The sequence below is a fragment of the Sorghum bicolor genome, chromosome 8 (genome assembly GCF_000003195.3).
Source record: "Sorghum bicolor cultivar BTx623 chromosome 8, Sorghum_bicolor_NCBIv3, whole genome shotgun sequence".
NCBI lineage: Eukaryota > Viridiplantae > Streptophyta > Magnoliopsida > Poales > Poaceae > Sorghum > Sorghum bicolor.
This window is the reverse complement of record NC_012877.2, coordinates 52199286-52216530: the sequence shown is the minus strand read 5'-3', so window position 1 is coordinate 52216530 and position 17245 is coordinate 52199286. Positions and strand designations below refer to the sequence as shown.

The window sequence follows — 17245 nt, the reverse complement described above, 5'->3', positions numbered from 1 at the left end:
CGACGGCGAGTGCGTGGCACCATGGGGGGCAACGGCTCGAAATCCAGTAGTGCCACATCCGACCAGGTTGACAACGTGCGCGACGTGCTGAGGAACCAAATAGAGGTGAGCAAGAGAGAGCTGGAGAATAAACTGGAGGTGACCAAGAGAGAACTCAGCAAACAATTGGGGGAGGAGATGGCGAAAGCTGCTCGGATGGTCTCAGGCCAAGCCTCCGCGCAAGGAATGCTGGTGCGGGAGCTGGAGTACAAAGCCGCCGAGCTATCGAGCCACAAGCGTCAACTGGCCAAGCAACTGGAGGACACAAGGAAAAACGCCGACGTGTACCAAGACGAAGCGGAGAAGAGAGTTAGGGTCAAGATGGAGGAGCTCGAGAACATGAGGAAGGCCGCGCTGGTGTTCATGGACGCTGCAGATGCGTACCAAGAGGTGGCAGAGAAGAAGATCAAGGAGAAGGCGGAGGAATTGGAGAACACGAGGAAGGCAGCTCTTGTGTTCATGGATGCCGCAGATGCGTACCAAGAGGTGGCAGAGAAGGAGATCAAGGAGAAGGCGGAGGAATTGGAGGACACGAGGAAGGCGGCTATGGTGTTCATGGATGCTGCAGATGCGTACCAAGAAGCTTCAGAGAAGCAGATTAAGGAAAAGGCGGAGGAATTGGAGGACGCGAGGAAGACGGCTCTTGTGTTCATGGACATTATTGCCGACATGTACCAGCATGGACACGATGAAAATGCGGAGGTGCTCGGGGACGACCAAACGGCAGCAATGGATGCATCTTTGGAGTCGATGCTCTTGGAAGCTGTTGATAAGCTCCGGTTACAGATTTTGACAGCCAAGCAGAAACATGGCTGCCAAGCATTTGATGCGGAGAAGGCATAAATCATCAAATATTCATATGATCCTAAGATGAAGGTGGAGGGAAATCCGGACTAGCAAGCAAGTGGCTCTCATCATGAAGCAGGGATTGACAAAGATGCTTTAGTCGATAATCTGAAGATTGAGCTAGAGAAGCTTGGTGCAGTGTCTCTATTCGGCACAGCAGGGACATTACCGTCTTGCATCTCAAAATATATAATCTGGTTCCTAACTTGTTGTGTTACTCTGTAAAGCTTGGGGCAGTGTATTTACTAAACAAAGCTATGTTCCCTTAGATAATGACCCTCTTATGAGTTTACATTGATCATAATTTAAGGTTTAAGCTTTATTACAATCGTTGGTATCCCTAATTAAGTTGAGCAACTATAGTAGGCCCCTACTTGACCCCACGTAGCTAAATATGAGGCTCATGCAAAAAAACATGCTCCAGCAGGCCTCTACTAGGGCTCCAAAATTTGGGTAGGCTCCCAAATCCTACGGGCCTAGGCCAGGCCTCCATACGACCGCTCTAGCGGTTTCTCACCCGTGCTCGCACATAAGCAACCTCTGGCAGTGCCACCCTCTCTCTCTCCTCCGGCTGCACGGAAGCGAGCTCCAGCAGCGTCCCCTACTCCCGCCGCCCCACCACACAGGCATGTGGCCATGCTGCCCTGATGCTAGGATCCTGACGGCGAGCTTCTACAGATCTTCGACGGCGAGCTCCTCTGCATCCCTTGGTCGTGACAGCACAAGCTTGTGGCGGACGCGGCGGCGCCCCTCCAGCGACCTCTGGCCATGTGTGCCCAAGCCATGCAGGAGTGGTCTCGGCCTTGCCTCCCTTTGTCATGGTGGCGCAACCCCATGGGTCTAAATCCTTGCAAATTAAGTAAAAATACCACTCAATCTCGACTTTCCCTATAAAAGCCATCCTAGCCGGTCTCAAACCTGGCGTCGCCAGTTTCTACGGGGTGAAATCTTCCATGGAGTGTAGGTTCTTTCTCCGACTCTCAAATTGAATGTTCCATAAGTGTTTTCTTATCATGTCAATGAGGGAAATGCAATGGTAAAATCCATTCTTAATTTTACCAACAAATTAAGTCAAATTAAATACCACTCAATCTCTACCTGGCCCGTAAAACCCGGCCTAGCCGGTCTCAAACCTGGCCTAGTCTGTTTCTACTGGGTGAAATCTTCCATGGAGCGTAAGTTCGTATGTATTTTTTTTACCATGTCAATGACGGGAATAGAATGATGAAGTTCATTCTTCATTTTACCAATTTGACCAAACCCGACCTACTAGTTATGCAACCTAGCCTGGCCTACATTCTTAAAAACTTGTGCTCAACTACTTCTCTTGGACAACTTTGGTTGTCAATAATTTGTTTATATTTTGCTAAATCATTTTATGTCTTCTACTATGTTTTACCTTGGAGTTGTCTCAAATCAATACTGAAGTTAATAGGATTTTGTTATTCATTTCTAGCGCTCCCATATGTGCTATGCCACTACTATATCTCTTTTTCTCTATTCAGTAATTTGTATCCCTCTTATGCCCCATTGTTGTTTTTATTGTTTACACCTTCTAGTCTTTAATTTGTTCATTATTTGAGATACATTCAAGATTTGTATTTGTCAATAATATTAGCCATAGCATCCATGAAGATAAAAGAATATGATACACTACAATAATCCTGAGTGAAATGCTATATTGTGATTATGTGTGATTACGGAATTTATCTGCTAGACCATAAGAACTACCAACACCCTTTGTAAGACAAAGTTTTTAAACAACTGTTAGTAAAAAAATAGTCACTAGTACAAAATTAACTTTCTGTCGGCCCATCAATGCCGGTTTCTTAAAAATCGATAGTGATAGTGCATGTCGGCCCATCATTGATGGTTTATGGCTAAAACCGACAAAGATAGGACTAACCGACAATGATATTCGGATCATCACTACTGGTTTTAGCTATGAACCGGTAGTGATATTGGGTCACCACTGCTAGTCAAAAAGTTATGCAACTTTGTATTTCATAATTTTTTTTATTGGAAGTCATTATGGTGATATCTCTTTATTTGATCGCAAGATTTTATAGAAATTAATACCAAAAGAATCTAAATGTCCTATACTCACAAGTATGTAGCGGTAGTTGAGGATCCTGAAAAGTTAAGCAACTTTTTAGTTGACAATATTTTCATTTGAAATCAGAAAATTACATTTGCTTTCTTAAATTTTAAATTCAAAATTTTTAAATGACCTAGATGAAAAAATACCCAAAATAAAAGTTACAAATCTCAAAAAGTTATGCAACTTTGTAGTTGACAACTTTTCATTTGAAATCATTTATCTAAAGAAAATTATCATTCAATTTTATCATATCTAAAATTCAAATTCTTCAAATGACCTTGGATGGAGACCAGAACCTAAGTTGTAGATCTTAAAAAATTATAAAACTTTATTATTGACAATTGTTTCATTTTAATTTGATTAGGATCCCGAATATCCATTTTAACATCAGATTGACATAAAATGGGAAGGACAAATATCTTAAATGGACACAAGCATTTTACAAGTGGAGTAGTTAAGGGACAAACACACGAAGCATGAGGTTGGGGGAGCTAGCACCATGTGGCTCCCCCTCATCACTGCCGATTTGGTTGTACTGGTTAAAAAAAAACTGGCAATGATGTGAAATTCTATAGTAGTCAGTCAACACACTCATATCATGACAAAGTCAGAATTATTCAATATGTATTGCCAAGGAGAAAATATGATGTACATCTAGGCATACATATATTCATTTTTAATGTTGTTTTCCTATTGTCTCCATTCCATGTTACACCACTGAAGTGGCCTGTGATGCTAGCAATGATCGAGCCGTACCAGAACCTTGTAACCTTCGAAACAAAGTAAATCTCAGATTTAGTTATCGATGTTAAATAGATTGGACTATGCATAAATAGAGTAGTTGCTCTACATTTTATTAAGTGATAGATATGCATTAATATCTCGAACTTAATTCATAGTGGAAAAAAGAAACTAATGCTCACATATCCTTCAACAAGCTTATACTATCCATTTACATCTCCATCATAAAGAAAAAATAAATATTTCAGAATCCTGACATTAGTATATGCTCATATACCACTGAAAGTACAAAAATTCACTAAGTCGTTAAATATGGTACTTAACACAAGTCATTAAATTTTGGTATCTTAGCCCTTCAAATATTTTTCTTAATTCTTTTATATTTCTAGCTATGAAGGGGAGAATCGATTGAGAGATTTTTTGTAGATGTCCATGATAAAAAAAAATGAGTAAAGTGCATCAATGGTCCTCAAAGTTGACATGAACCGAATGAAATTGGGCGGTTGATGAGCTCTAGCAGCGGCTGATGTCAGGCAAGGAGACCTGCCCTTCTGCGACGGTGGCTCCACCCCTGATTGGGCTGTGTTAATGAGAATATAATCCGTGGTTCTGGGATCACCCACAAATCTAGGTGATGTGTTTGCATAAATAAGATTTTACTAAACCTTTCGTTTTTCATATCAAAGGCCAGTACACGAAAAAGTACCTAAAAGTATTATCTTCTTTTCTCCAACCACCATAAAAAAGCTCGATAGATAATTATGCTCCACGTATATTGATAAGCAATCTCACAATTTTTGTTTAGTTATGAATGTAAACCCATTTCGAACACCATTTTCTTCTAAAAAGAGGATGTGAATGTTTTCAAGGTGCTAAATATTCTTCTTAACCCTCTCAACCTCAGCTTCGCAGGTTATGAGATTATGCTCTGCTATTAAAACCTCTAACCAAACTTTGCACCCCTTCACCAAACCCTTGGTGACTTGGAACTCCTCCGGTTCCCCTTGAGGCATCCTTATTGCCTCATCATTTCAACATCCTTCTCTTGAGGCAATGAAGAATCTAATTACATGTTGAGCATCTCAGCCCCTGCTTTCCAGCAAGCTATATTTCCTGCTTAAGCTCAGCTATCAAATGCATCCAACTGAAGCTTATCATTTTTAGTCTTTATCAAATTATTATTGTCTTGAGTTACCACCACCTTCATGATCTTAGAGTCCTCCAATTCCGTCAAGATTTCATCCTTCCCACCATCAAATGCCTTCGCAGCTGCATCTTTCTCCTCCACCAATGCACCTAATTCCATCATGAACCTCTCAACCTCCAACCGAAGCTTATCATTTTCAGTCTTCACCTTACCATATTCATCCTCCAATTCCCGGTTCTTCGCCAGAGCTGCCCTGAGCCCCAACTCCAAAGATTCTACCCTCTCATCCAGCTCCGCCTTCTGCGCCCCCATGACCTTCAGCTCCTCCACCTTATCCCTAATTTGCTTCTTCGCTTCTTGCTGGTACGCATCGGCTGCTTTCATGAGCGCCACAACCGCCTTCCTCGCGTCCTCAAGCTCCTCCGCCTTCTCCTTAATTTGCTTCCTTGCCTCTTCTTGATAAGTATCAGCAGTGTCCATTAGCATCAGGCCTGCCTTCCTCGTGTTCGCCAACTCCTCTACCTTTGCCCTAATCTGCTTCTTGGCTTCCTCTTGGTACCTATCGGCGGCACTCATGAACAGCAGGCCACCCTTCCTGGTGTCGTCCCTTTGCTTGGCCAGATCACCGGACAGTCTGGTGTTCTGGCGCTCCAGCTCTCGCACCTTGTGGCCCAGTGTGAAGACCTGGGCCGAGGACACCTGAGCAGCCCTCGTCTTCTCGGCCAGTTGCCTCTCCAGTTCACGCTTCTCGTTGGACAGTCTGGAGTTCTCTTGCTGTAGCCGCTGTGCCCTACGGTATTGTTCAACATAATCTGCAGTGTATGTATTAGAAAAGGGGAGATGGGATGGATTGATTTGTTGACAGAAATAAAAGTGTGATGCCCTGGCGCACCTGACCAATAAGAGTAATAATACGGCATGTTGCAGAGACTTGCACTTGCTTGCAGCCGCGCGCTGTTCTCACGCAGGGCGCTAGCTGCTGCCCCAGCTAAAAGAGCCAATGTGGATGGAAGCTGCCTCGGGTGAATATATACCTATGTATATAAGGGATCGGAAGAATGGAAAGAGACAAGGAAAGGATGGAGTGTGAGTGTCGATGAGGAACTAGCCAGGAAGGCCAAGGAGAGAAGGCATATATGGAGTGCTGCTGGTGAATTGAGAAGAGGCAGTTTGATGCATGGAGTGTTGGTGAGGGAAGAAGCAGAGGAGGGAAGGTATGTGCTGCCAAAGAGTGAGGGAGTGGGGCTCAGCTCTCGTGTGTCTGGTCCAAGACATCTAGCATGAGCTTTTTATTAATTTGATTGTCAGTTTGTCACTCACGATTTTACCAACATAATTGATATTTTACAAGGTATCCTCACTCACAAATGAGTACTAGCTAATAAGTAATAACAGACAACAAGTTCTCAATTCAAAACTTAGAACATAAAACAACCATGCATGTCACAAAATAAGAGTTCTCAACTAATTAACAAGCTTTTTTTAAAAATCCTAGATTCCTCTTGGTTTAGTCTAGGGAGAGAAATGGTCGGATTATCTTATTCTAAACATTAGATAATCCTCAAGAAATTTATAGTTAATTTATATCCACCAAATTTTGCTGATTCCATATACTACCTTGCATCTGCACATAATTGGATTCAAATTATCTGTATCCGGTGGATATTAGAAGTTTTTCTCTATATCCTCAAAATTCGGATTCAGCGGAGAATTGTTTTACCCCTTTAGATCTAATAAAACAGTGCTTAGTTTTCCATGTATGCCACGGCACTTGGTTGATCTATAATATGTTCGATTGGATCGATGTTTGCTGGTTCCTTTGACTATGGATTTGTCTTATTCCTCCATTTTAGTACCTTTTAACTTCCCTCCTTTTCTTTTCTCTTTTTGCTTGCAGCTATAGATTGTTTATCCAATTGAGGAGCAAACTAAGCAGGAGGAATCTTCATAACTTGCATCGTTTATGCTTAGAAGCTACCTTGCACAAAATGATTTTTCCTTTGTTCTGTGAGGGGTATTTTGGTAACAAATGTTATATCAGAAAACCAAGCCAACAAAGGCCAAACAAGGAAAATTGATTAAATTACCATATCCCAACCAAACCCACCTATATTTATAATCCATCGCATATCCCTATCCCGAACCCTAAACCCTAAACCAAAAGATTAAATTTTATGAAACATGGCAAATCCTAACTATTTCTCACTAGAAACATTTCGGTTGTTGCTATTACTAATGAGTGCATTTCTTTGTAATGCTAATATTTTAGGTTGCACTTTTTACCAGTTATGGAGCTCATGAAATTCTCATGCCTAGGCCCCACATTTAAACATCAAAACCACCTGCTGCACCTAGTCAAACACCAATAGAGATAATAAGAAACCATGGATGTTGATGCAAGAGCCCATAGAGCTTAGTTGACTAGGCCATCAAAATCTAAGTGAGGTTACTTGAACTTTTTGGTTACACCTAGGGTCGTGAACATAGGGCCCCTAGGCCCATATCCACCCCTGACTTTCATCAAAGTGCAGAAAATATTTCCCTCAAAAAAAAAATCAAAGTGCAGAAAGTATGAGGCACCACAAACTACGTCCCAATAAATGTAACACGAAGACATCACATATCACAAAGAAATATGAATTTTTTATTTCATTGCATAAAACCAACTATTCACCATTGAATTAGTAATGCAACACATTACAACCAAGTTATTTGGAGCCACACGGTGATAAGAATGACAAAATGCTGCCTTTATTCTTCTCCTGTGCCTCAGCAACCGTGAGATGTAGCAGCTCATTGTCTTTGGTAAGGGCATCGATCTCACCCTTCTTTTCCTCCAATGCCGCCTTCAGTTTCCCATTCTCACCATCCTTTTCAGCAACGTAATTCTCGAGCTCCTCAATTTTTAGCTTCAGCTTGTTACCTTCAACCTTCTCAGACACCAGCGCTTTCTGGACTGAATTCTTCTCGTCATTCAGGCGTGAATGCTTCGCGTCAAGCTCGTCACAGGATGCTTGCAGCTGTGACACAGAAACCCGGATCTTCGCCAACTCATCCCTCAGCCTATCAGCCTCGGCATCTTTGCTGCGCCGTGCTTCCTCAGCGGCTTCCTTGCTGGCGTGGATTTCCTCCATCTTCCTCTTGAGGCTCTCTATTTCATTGATGAATTTGGCCTTCTCGGCGTCAAATGACCTCACAGCTGCCTCCTTCGCCTCCGCCATTGCTGCCAAGTCCATCTTGAGGCGTTTCACCTCTAATTCAGACATGGCATGTTTCTGCTCTGCTATTAAAATCTCCAAACGAAGCTTATCCTTTTCACCCTCCACCAAATCCTTCTTGGTTTGGATTTCCTCCACCTTCCTCTTAAGATCCTCCACCTCCTTCATGAGTTTTGCTTTCTCGGCGTCGAATGCTTTCGCAGCCGCCTCCTTTGTCTCCACTAATGCACCCAGTTCCTTCTTAAGGCTCTTAACCTCTACTTCAGACATGCTTTGTTTCTGCTCTGCAGTCAAAACCTCCAAACGAAGCTTGTCATTTTCACCCTCCAACAAATCCTTGTTGACCTGGAATTCCTCCACCTTCCTCTTAAGATCCTCCAGTTCCTTCAGGATTTCTGCCTTCTCAGCATCAAACTCCTTGGCAAGAACCTCCTTGGCCTCCTCTACTGCACCCAACTCCATCTTGAGGCTCTTTACCTCTGCTTCAAATACACTATGCTCCTGCTCTGCAGCCAAAATCTTTGACTGAAGCTCCTGATTTTGACTCTCCACCAAATCCTTGTTAGCCTGGATTTCCTCTATTGTCCTCTTAAGGTTCTCCATTTCCTTCATGACTTCTACCTTCTCGGCTTCAGATGCCTTTGCCGCTGCCTCCTTCGCCTCCATCAATGCACCCACTACTTGCTTAAGGCACTTCACCTCAGCTTCAGACTGCCTACATTTCTCCTCCGCTGCGAAAACCTCGGACCGGAGCTTATCATTTTCTCCCTCCACTAAATCCTTATTTGTTTGGATTTCCTTCAACTTCCTCTTAAGCTCCTCTAATTCCTCGGTGATTTCTGCATTCTGTTCATCAAACGCCTTGGTGGCCGCCTCCTTCGCCTCCGCCAACCCACTCAGTTCCACCTTGAGCCTCTCAATCTCTGTTTCAGATATTTTTTGCTTTTCCTCTGCGATCAAAGCCTCCGACCGAAGCTTGTGGTTTTCACTCTCTGCCAATTCCTTGATGGCCTGAATTTCCTCCAGCCTCCTCCTGAGATCCTCTGATTCCAGGATGATTTTTGTTATCTCATGATTACACTCATTGTCAGCTGCCTCTTTTGCCTCCGCCAGCGCGCATAATTCCTCCTTTAGCCTCTCAACCTCTGCTTCAGACTTGTTACATTTTTCCTCTGCAATCGAAACCACTGACCAAAGCTTATCATTTTCAGCCTTCAAGCTTCTCTCCACCTCTTCCTTGTGGCTTGAGATCGCCTTCGTCTTCTCCAGCTGCTTCTCCAGCTTGCCCTTCTCGCTGATCAGCTGGGTAATTTTGTGCTCCAGTTCCCACACCCTGTCCCCAAGTGTGGAGACCTGGTGCGAGAGGGTCTTCACCCTGTCATCTGTGAAGAGATCTGCAACATATACATGCTGTACGTTTTAGAGGAGAGAGCTGGTACACACACCAAGTACTGTTGTGCAGATAAAAAAAAAGGAAGGAAAGATGATGACATGGCACACACCGGCAAACCAAGGCGCGGTCGGCGACGACATGTTTGTCGGCTGTGGCTGTTGTCACGCACTCGTCGGAGGAATGGAAGATGCCTAGCTGTCTCCCTGTGCACCAGCCGGAGCAGAGGAATATATATATACCTGCTAGAGCTGTCTCAGCTTGGTAGGGCAACAACTGAATATATATACAGATGGAGGAGAGGATGAAGTGTCCACGACTCCATGAGCAACAGGGAAAGAAGCGTGGGGAGACAAGGGAAGGGATGGAGTGTGGGTGCAGAGGGGGGATGGAGTGTCAGTTGGGGAAGAGGAATGGTAGATATAGGTTTTGTACGGTTAGATTCCTTGCAACTCCCAAGGAAACTGAAAATCCTTGCATCTATCAATCTTCTTGCAGATTCATTTGAACGTCAAACGCACGCATCTAGCAGAAAATGGCTGTGCTTACTTTGCTGCTTGGAATGGATGAACGGCTCCTTTGCCGACACTTTACTTCCTCTGATCTTTTTTCCCTTCTTTATGATCCCTGATCCATAAACTCTTTGTTTGGAGAATTAGTGCTAATCACCACAATCTTAAAAAAGCTTTGCTGGTTAGGGTCAATCTCTGCACAAGTGTTCGGTGGACAAAATCATGTGACCATCTCTCGTTAGCTAGCATCCTAGCATCACGAATAGAGGATCTGAATGTTTCTTTCAGCCTCAATGTTTCTGCAATGCGCATTGGAATTTACTTGCTTCTTGGTGGCATGCCAATGCCAGTGCTGGAGACAGAGGATACGAATGTTTCTTTGTTTTGGCCGTCAGTTGTTATGCCTGCAACCAGAGACTCGTGTGATTCTTTAGCTTAATATATCTGATGCAATATATGGTAAGCAAATCTATGCAGTCATCAGCTAGCATGACCAGGAAGGTACAGGTTTCTGAATGGTATGTCATGCTGAATGCTGTGTCGTCGTTTTCAAATGAAAATATCCGCTGCTTTGTAGAATGTTAATGCTGGCTTTTGTCCTTCGGTGATTGAAATACAGAAATGCTGTGTACCTAAAACTTCGTCAATGCAGAAACCTGAGCAGTAAATTCTAGCATTAGTTACCGACTTACCATCATCATCTGAACCAAGTGCTAATATGTGTGTCAAATTTTTGAACTCTCTGTCATTCTGAATGTGTACTAATAATTTTCATGAAAAACTAAACTGCTTAGTGCAGAAAATGCACATATTGTGAGGGAATCCAAACGACAAGTATTATTTGATTCTGTGGTAACTTGGAAAATCTGGTTTATTATTTTCTCATATGGTCAGTGTTAGTCTAGGTAGTAATTTAAAATCAATTGAAAACTGTTGGCTTAGTACTGAAAAGTTGTGTGTGGCTAAGTGCAACTCCAAGAGCTTGGCTAAAATTAGTAGCCAATTATAAAATCAGATAGCTAGTGACAGTGGTTGGCTATATATGGCCACCGAAAATTAAGGGATAGCCAACTTTCTATTTTTACAAAACCAGATAGCACATCTGTTAGAGTCTATTTTTTGCTATGCAAATTCTAAAATAGGCTTCACAACAAGAATAGCAAGTCGTTGGAGTTGCTCTAATATGGTTAGTTTAGAAGTCCTTTGGGGGTTATGGAATCCATAAAACGGCATGTGCTTTCCTAGAGAAGGATGGAGAGAAATATGCTGGTGCTGTGGAAGAAAACCATTCCAATGGTGAAAGAACTCCACACGGAGTCAATATAGCTGGCAAGTTGGAGGTGCTGTTGGCAAGACAAGAGGGAACGGAATGATGGGTTTTAGAAAGCCTGGTGCGGTGTAAAGAGAAAATCAGGACCCCATGTTATTACCAAGAGTTCTAAAAGTTCTGGCATGGACTCTGAGGCATAGTGCTATCGGTCGATGTTGATGCAGGTTGGAACTTGGAAGATGAATTCACCGGAAGCACAAGCATTATTGGAGCTTCTTGATTTGTAGTTGGATAATATCTACATGTAAATGTAACATCGTTTATGTTCGTTCTCATGTAGCCCAAGTCTGCTTATAAAATGTCCGCTATCTGTAATGGATGATGCACTAAGCCAGCCTTGAGCCGTGCATCTGAGCAGCAATCTCAGCGGCAACAAAACCACGCCAGAAAAACAGAAGGCAGCAACAAGAACAAAGCAAACAGAAGCTCGCAAAGTCACAAAGTCAAATTTCAGTTGGTCTGTAATGCCAGCTGATAACCTCTGGATTCTAAAAGTAGTTCTATTGCCTGGTATACCACACCCAAACAAAGAGAGCTTACTTAGCAATCTTGACACCTAGGGAAGCATTCTGCAAACCAAGACGTCAGTACAATCCCAGTTGCCAGAACTCCTCAAGTATTTGATTCACCCCTGACCCTGACCAGTGTGATGTTACAGGCACACATTCAAATAGACAGCAACAAGAACACAGCAAGCATCAGCGTGAAGGAAATGGTTTCGATTCATTCCATAATACCAGCTGATACATCATGTAACAGTACAGTCATTTCCAGTTACATGTTGATAAGTGGATATAAGGAACAGAGAGCATAGCAAAAATGAGAGAGAAATGAAAGAGAGCAGTCAGTCCTTCAGTTGGACCTGGTGGCATAGATGAAAGAGATGGCAGCCACCATTGTTGTGGTTGCAGCATATAGCCATGTCCAGATGCCACCTTTCTTCTTCTGAGCCTCAGCCACTGCGAGCTGCAGCAGCTCGATCTCCTTGCTCAGGGTATCGATTTTCCCCTTCTTTTCGTCCAATGCTGCCCTCAGCTTCCTGATGTCAACATCCTTCTTACCACTGCAGTTCTCCAGCTCCTCAATTTTTGACCTCAGCTTCGCTGCCTCAGCCTTCTCAGCATCAAGAGCCTTCACAACTGAATTCTTCTCATCATGTAGGCGAGAGCGCTTGGTGTCAAGGTCATCACAGGACAATTGGAGCCGGGACATGGAAGCCTGAAGGTCCTCCAATTCGGTCCTCAGCTTACTGGCATAAGCATCCTTCTCACGAGTTGCTCCCTCAGCTGCTTCCTTGTCAGCCCGGATTTCCTCCACCGTCTTCTTCAGATCTTCCAGTTGACTCTCAAGCCTAGCCTTCTCAGCATCAAATGCCTTAGCAGCGGCCTCTTTCTCCTTCACCAATGCGCTCAATTCCATCCTAAGACTTTCAACATCTGCAACAGACAAGCTGTATTTGTTGTTGGCTGCCAAGACCTCTGACCGAATCTTATCGTTTTCTCCTTTCACCAACTCGGACTCCCTCTGCTTAGCCAACACCTCAGCCTCCAATTCCCCTGTTTTAGACAGGGCAGCAACCAGCTCCGCCTCCAAAATCTGCACCCTCGAATCCATCTCTGCCTTCTTCGCACTCAGAACCTCCAGTTCCTCCACCTTTGCCTTCACCTTGGCCTCCATTTCCAAACGATAAGCCTCAGCCACCATCCTGAACTCCTGCAGGCTCCTCTCCACCTCCGCCTTCTCGCCGGACACCACCCGGACCGCCTCCTTGGCCTCCTCCAACTTCCCCGCCAACTCACCCTTCTCACCAAACAGCTCGGAGTTCCTGCCCTCCAGCTCCGCCACCAGGGCCTCCAGTCTCGACACCTTCTTCGACACGGCCGCCGCCTCCGCCTCCTTCTCACGGAGCAGCTTCAGCGACCTCGCCATCTCAGCAGCGGCCGCCTCGAGCCGCGCGTCGGCCTCGCCCCTGCCTGCCGCCTCGACCGCCGCCCGCGACTCCGCGCCCCGGAGCGACTCCTGGACGGCGGCGAGGCGCGCCCGGAGCGCGCCGACCTCGGCGGCGGCGGCGCTGAGCGGCGCCGCGAGCGCGGCCTGCGCCACGGCGCGCTCGGCGGCGGCCAGCGCGGCGTCGTCGGCGGAGAGCTCGTCGAGGCGCGCCGTGAGCGCCGCCACCTGCCCGCGCCGCTCCGTCGCCTCCTTGAGCAGCATGGTGTTGAGCGCCTTCAGCTGCTCCGCCTTCCGGTCCCGCGCGTCCGGGGCCGCCGGCGCGCCGTCCTCCGCGGCGGCGTGGCTGCCGTTGCCGTTGCCATTGGCGGCGGTGGTGGCGGCGGCGGATTTCTTCTTGGCCATGGCGGGTGGCGGCGGCCTCTAGGGTTTGTTTTGTGGGTGCTGCGAATGGATTGGAATTTGGGAAATGATACGGGATTCCGCGCGGATTTATGCGCCGGAAGCGGCTCACTGACGGGTGGGTCAAGGATTGCGTGCGGGACCACATGGCAGTGACGGTTTTATGGCGGGTGCGGGGGGCTCGGAGGCGACCGTTGGTGGGTGGGCAAGTTTGAAATGTGGGGTGGGTTGTTGGGGTGGGGGGTGGGGGATTGTACGCACGGCTGGGATGCGCCGTAGGTTATCGCGTTCTGCGCTGCATTTAAATTGTTGATCAGGAACCTGTCATGGTACTACCGCCTTGTTCAGTTCGCGAAAATTTTTGGTTTTGGCAACTGTAGTACTTTCGTTTGTTTGTGACAATTATTATCTAATTATGGAGTAACTAGGCTCAAAAGATTCGTCTCGCAAATTACAGATAAACTGTGCAATTAGTTTTTATTTTCATCTACATTTGATGCTTTATGCATGTATATAAAGATTCGATGTGACGGGAAATCTTGAAAATTTTTGGTAACTAAACAAGGCCTACGTGAAAAGCCTGTGAAACACAAATGTGACGTGTACGACGTTTGGACGTACGAGTGCGCTGCTGCCCGTTGGTGTGGTGCAGGGAAAGGGTCGTGCGCACGTTGTATGCTTTCGATGTACAACTTACCGCGAATGGTATTGCAAATGTTGGTTAATATAAGAAAGGACAAATCCAACTATTCCAGGGATAAAGAAGTTCCAAAACCTAGGCCTTGTTTAATTCACCTTAAAAATAAAAAAAATTAAGATTTCTCGTCACATCGAATCTTTTGGCACATACATGAAACATTAAAATATAAACAAAAATAAAAACTAATTGCACAGTTTTCTGTAAAAATCACGAGACGAATCATTTGATCCTAATTAGTCCATAATTGAACAATATTTGTCACAAATAAACAAAAGTGCTACAGTTACGAAATCCAAAATCTTTTCTAAAATGACTAGTTTTTGCTGATATGAGGGGAGATGGCGGAAATATGCAAGGTATTTCTCAAATTCGAATTGAGACAGATTCTACCTAGTTGCGAGAAGTGTTGCTGTCCAATGAAAGGGACTTAGAGGTTAGAGCCATACGGGATGCTTTTTCATGTATATTATTGAGTTTCTGTATGACTGTTTTAATTGTCATAAAATTTGTAATACTCCATGATCTTGTAACTTGTCTATGCACGAGATTGTAAAGTTAGGCTTATGTAGGAACACGGGGTCAATTGATGTTATGGCTTAATAATCTCCCTGATTTTGGTTGCTCGCGAGTGCACTAAGCTTTAGTTAAGTAATACAAGGCCCGAGAGCGAGTTTATGATAAAAAAAAATACTAATAGGGTCAGCACTAGAATTGGAAAATAAAGCAATTGTTTTGTTGGTCTCCCATTAGCATGACATGCTAGCTTTATATATCTTTTTTTTTTCAAGGTAAACAAGAGGAAATTCCCTATGGTTCTCATTTCCAAAATAAGCTCTTTGTGACCCTTCCCGCTTCGCTTTTTCTTATCTTTTTTATCTATCACGTTGACAAAGTTTGTTTTCATTGTTCCTTCGAAAGCGGATTTATCTATCAGTCCAGAGCTTCTCAGCAGACAATCTCAGCCCCCCTAGTTTAAGTCTAGGTCCCCAGGAGCGCCCTTTACTTGGTTGAGATCTAACCACCTTAGAGCAAGTATTATAGCAGGCTGTAAGCCAGCTAAATGCTGAAGTGGAGGAGAGAGAAGATGAGAGAGAGAGAGAGTAAAAGAGGGTTGTAAGCTTACAGCCGACTCACACCCAAAAACCAAGAAAATTTGTGAGATAGACAAGTGGGCCATATAATAGTGATGACCTAACCAATATACGAGTGGGCTACAAGAACGCTGTAAAGAAATCTTACAGCCAGCAGCTGGCTATATTATAATACTTACTCTTATGATAACACCCCAATATTTACTATCATAGATCCAGGCGGGCCCCGTACCTAGAGACATTATAGCTCATCGGTCTATCAAGATAATAAAATTCCTGAGGAGAAAAAAACTTTATCTGAGCAAAAATTCCAATATTGATCGAGGATAGGCTTTTGAAGGAGGAGATGCAAGAGGGGTCACCATTGTTTACTTTCATGCCTACTTGCCGGCGGAAGAGAGCCAAGTTTGTTTTACTCCCCTAAATTTGTTGTTAAATTTTGAAACACACCCTCCTCTGCAAGTTCGAATACCAAACAATATACACACCTATCTCTAAATAAAGGATAAATTACTGCCCAAATAGTTCAAGGTGATTCTGGCTAATGTGACACATATGTGCCATGTGGGCCTAACATGTCATTGACTTTTTTGCCATATAATTTTATTAAATACTTGAGCTGCTAAATGGTCTCAAATTAAAAAAAAATAACTATAAAGTTTTAGACCTTATCAAGCACTGCAATTCTGGTATACAAGTATACAGCATGTCTCCATCTGAGTACATTTGAAATTACAGAAAGAAGAATTTTAAGTTTGTTTACTTAGAATGAAATTTGGATCACTAAATGATCTTAAACAAAAAGTTCTTAACTGCAAAATTATAGATGGCATTATTATCTACAACTTTGGTATGAACTATGTTATCGTCCGAGGTTGATGATGGTATATACCCGCATTGGTGGTGCCATAACAAGAGCACTTCCATTAAATCATTAGCACATAGCCGCTCAACTGCTTAGTATACAAGGTATGATCCATCCAGGTCATATTATTCCCAAATCCCAACTAAATCTGAACCGTGCTACTTTACTAGAGCACCTGCTACCTGAATTACAAACTCAAGGATTTATACAAAACAAAATCAGTTTCGGTGAAAAAGGATGTCCATGGTAGATGGCGAGCTTCTATTGCCTCGCCTGAGAAAACAAAACAAACAAACAAACTCGACCAGTTTTATTATAATATAAAATTTTAAATATGATTGCAATTGTTTAATAATTAGAAAAGTTATGTCAGTCCTTATATGGCGCAATAGTGGAACTTCACGTCTAGAGAAAAATTCCATATTTAATATTGAAACTTAAAATCTTTTGTATATGTCACCCATTTTATCTTTTGTTTCCATGTGGCACTAATGGATGGGGGAGATTCCAAGTTTTGGTGTTAGATATGGAAGAAAATGTTTTTAGTGTCAAATAGGGAATTTCCTCTCACATCAAATTCAGCAGGTGACAACACTTAATGACTTAGCTATTAGACATTAACTGAAGAATGATTAACTGAATGTTAGATTTAGTGAAGAATTTCAAGTTTACTTAGCTATTAGACATTAACCTACTATATATGTTGATTAAAGGTTTTGCTTGATACTATATAGAAGTCATACACCAGTATGCATAGAATGAATGATTACTCAAAATTCATATGAAGTAACAGTTTGCTTCCAACCGTTGTATTAAAGTCAACCTTATTAATTATGAGTCTGGGATACGGAGTATCACAACAAAGCGTAGAAACTTTTTTATGAAACAAACAAGACTAAATTGGTGGGATGAAGAA

The 17245-nt window shown here is 43.5% G+C and overlaps 3 protein-coding genes across 3 annotated transcripts; all 3 read right to left on the bottom strand.

Moving 5' to 3' along the window:
• Window positions 4477–5878, bottom strand: LOC8064626 (treponemal membrane protein A). Its single transcript, XM_002442196.2, has 2 exons — window positions 5767–5878; window positions 4477–5686 (listed from the first exon to the last, which is right to left on the bottom strand). Exons 1-2 carry the CDS (start codon window positions 5792–5794, stop codon window positions 4851–4853), a joined length of 864 nt encoding a protein of 287 aa, XP_002442241.1. The 5' UTR covers window positions 5795–5878; the 3' UTR covers window positions 4477–4850.
• On the bottom strand, window positions 7498–9730 carry LOC8064625 (myosin-9). Its single transcript, XM_002442195.2, has 2 exons — window positions 9595–9730; window positions 7498–9486 (listed from the first exon to the last, which is right to left on the bottom strand). The coding sequence occupies exons 1-2, from the start codon at window positions 9623–9625 to the stop codon at window positions 7583–7585; spliced, it is 1935 nt and encodes a 644-aa protein (XP_002442240.1). The 5' UTR covers window positions 9626–9730; the 3' UTR covers window positions 7498–7582.
• Window positions 12023–13717, bottom strand: LOC8064624 (myosin-11). The gene has a single exon (XM_002442194.2). It carries the CDS (start codon window positions 13674–13676, stop codon window positions 12177–12179), a length of 1500 nt encoding a protein of 499 aa, XP_002442239.2. The 5' UTR covers window positions 13677–13717; the 3' UTR covers window positions 12023–12176.

Excerpts from the sequence above, each read along its gene's own strand:
- LOC8064626 (XM_002442196.2), bottom strand. The coding sequence starts at position 5,794 with ATGCCGTATTATTACTCTTATTGGTCAG. Across the intron at positions 5,687-5,766 it reads TTATTACTCTTATTGGTCAG|ATTATGTTGAACAATACCGT; the intron begins GTGCGCCAGGGC and ends CATACACTGCAG.
- LOC8064625 (XM_002442195.2), bottom strand. The coding sequence starts at position 9,625 with ATGTCGTCGCCGACCGCGCCTTGGTTTGCCG. Across the intron at positions 9,487-9,594 it reads GACCGCGCCTTGGTTTGCCG|ATCTCTTCACAGATGACAGG; the intron begins GTGTGTGCCATG and ends TATATGTTGCAG.
- LOC8064624 (XM_002442194.2), bottom strand. The coding sequence starts at position 13,676 with ATGGCCAAGAAGAAATCCGCCGCCGCCACCACCGCCGCCAATGGCAAC.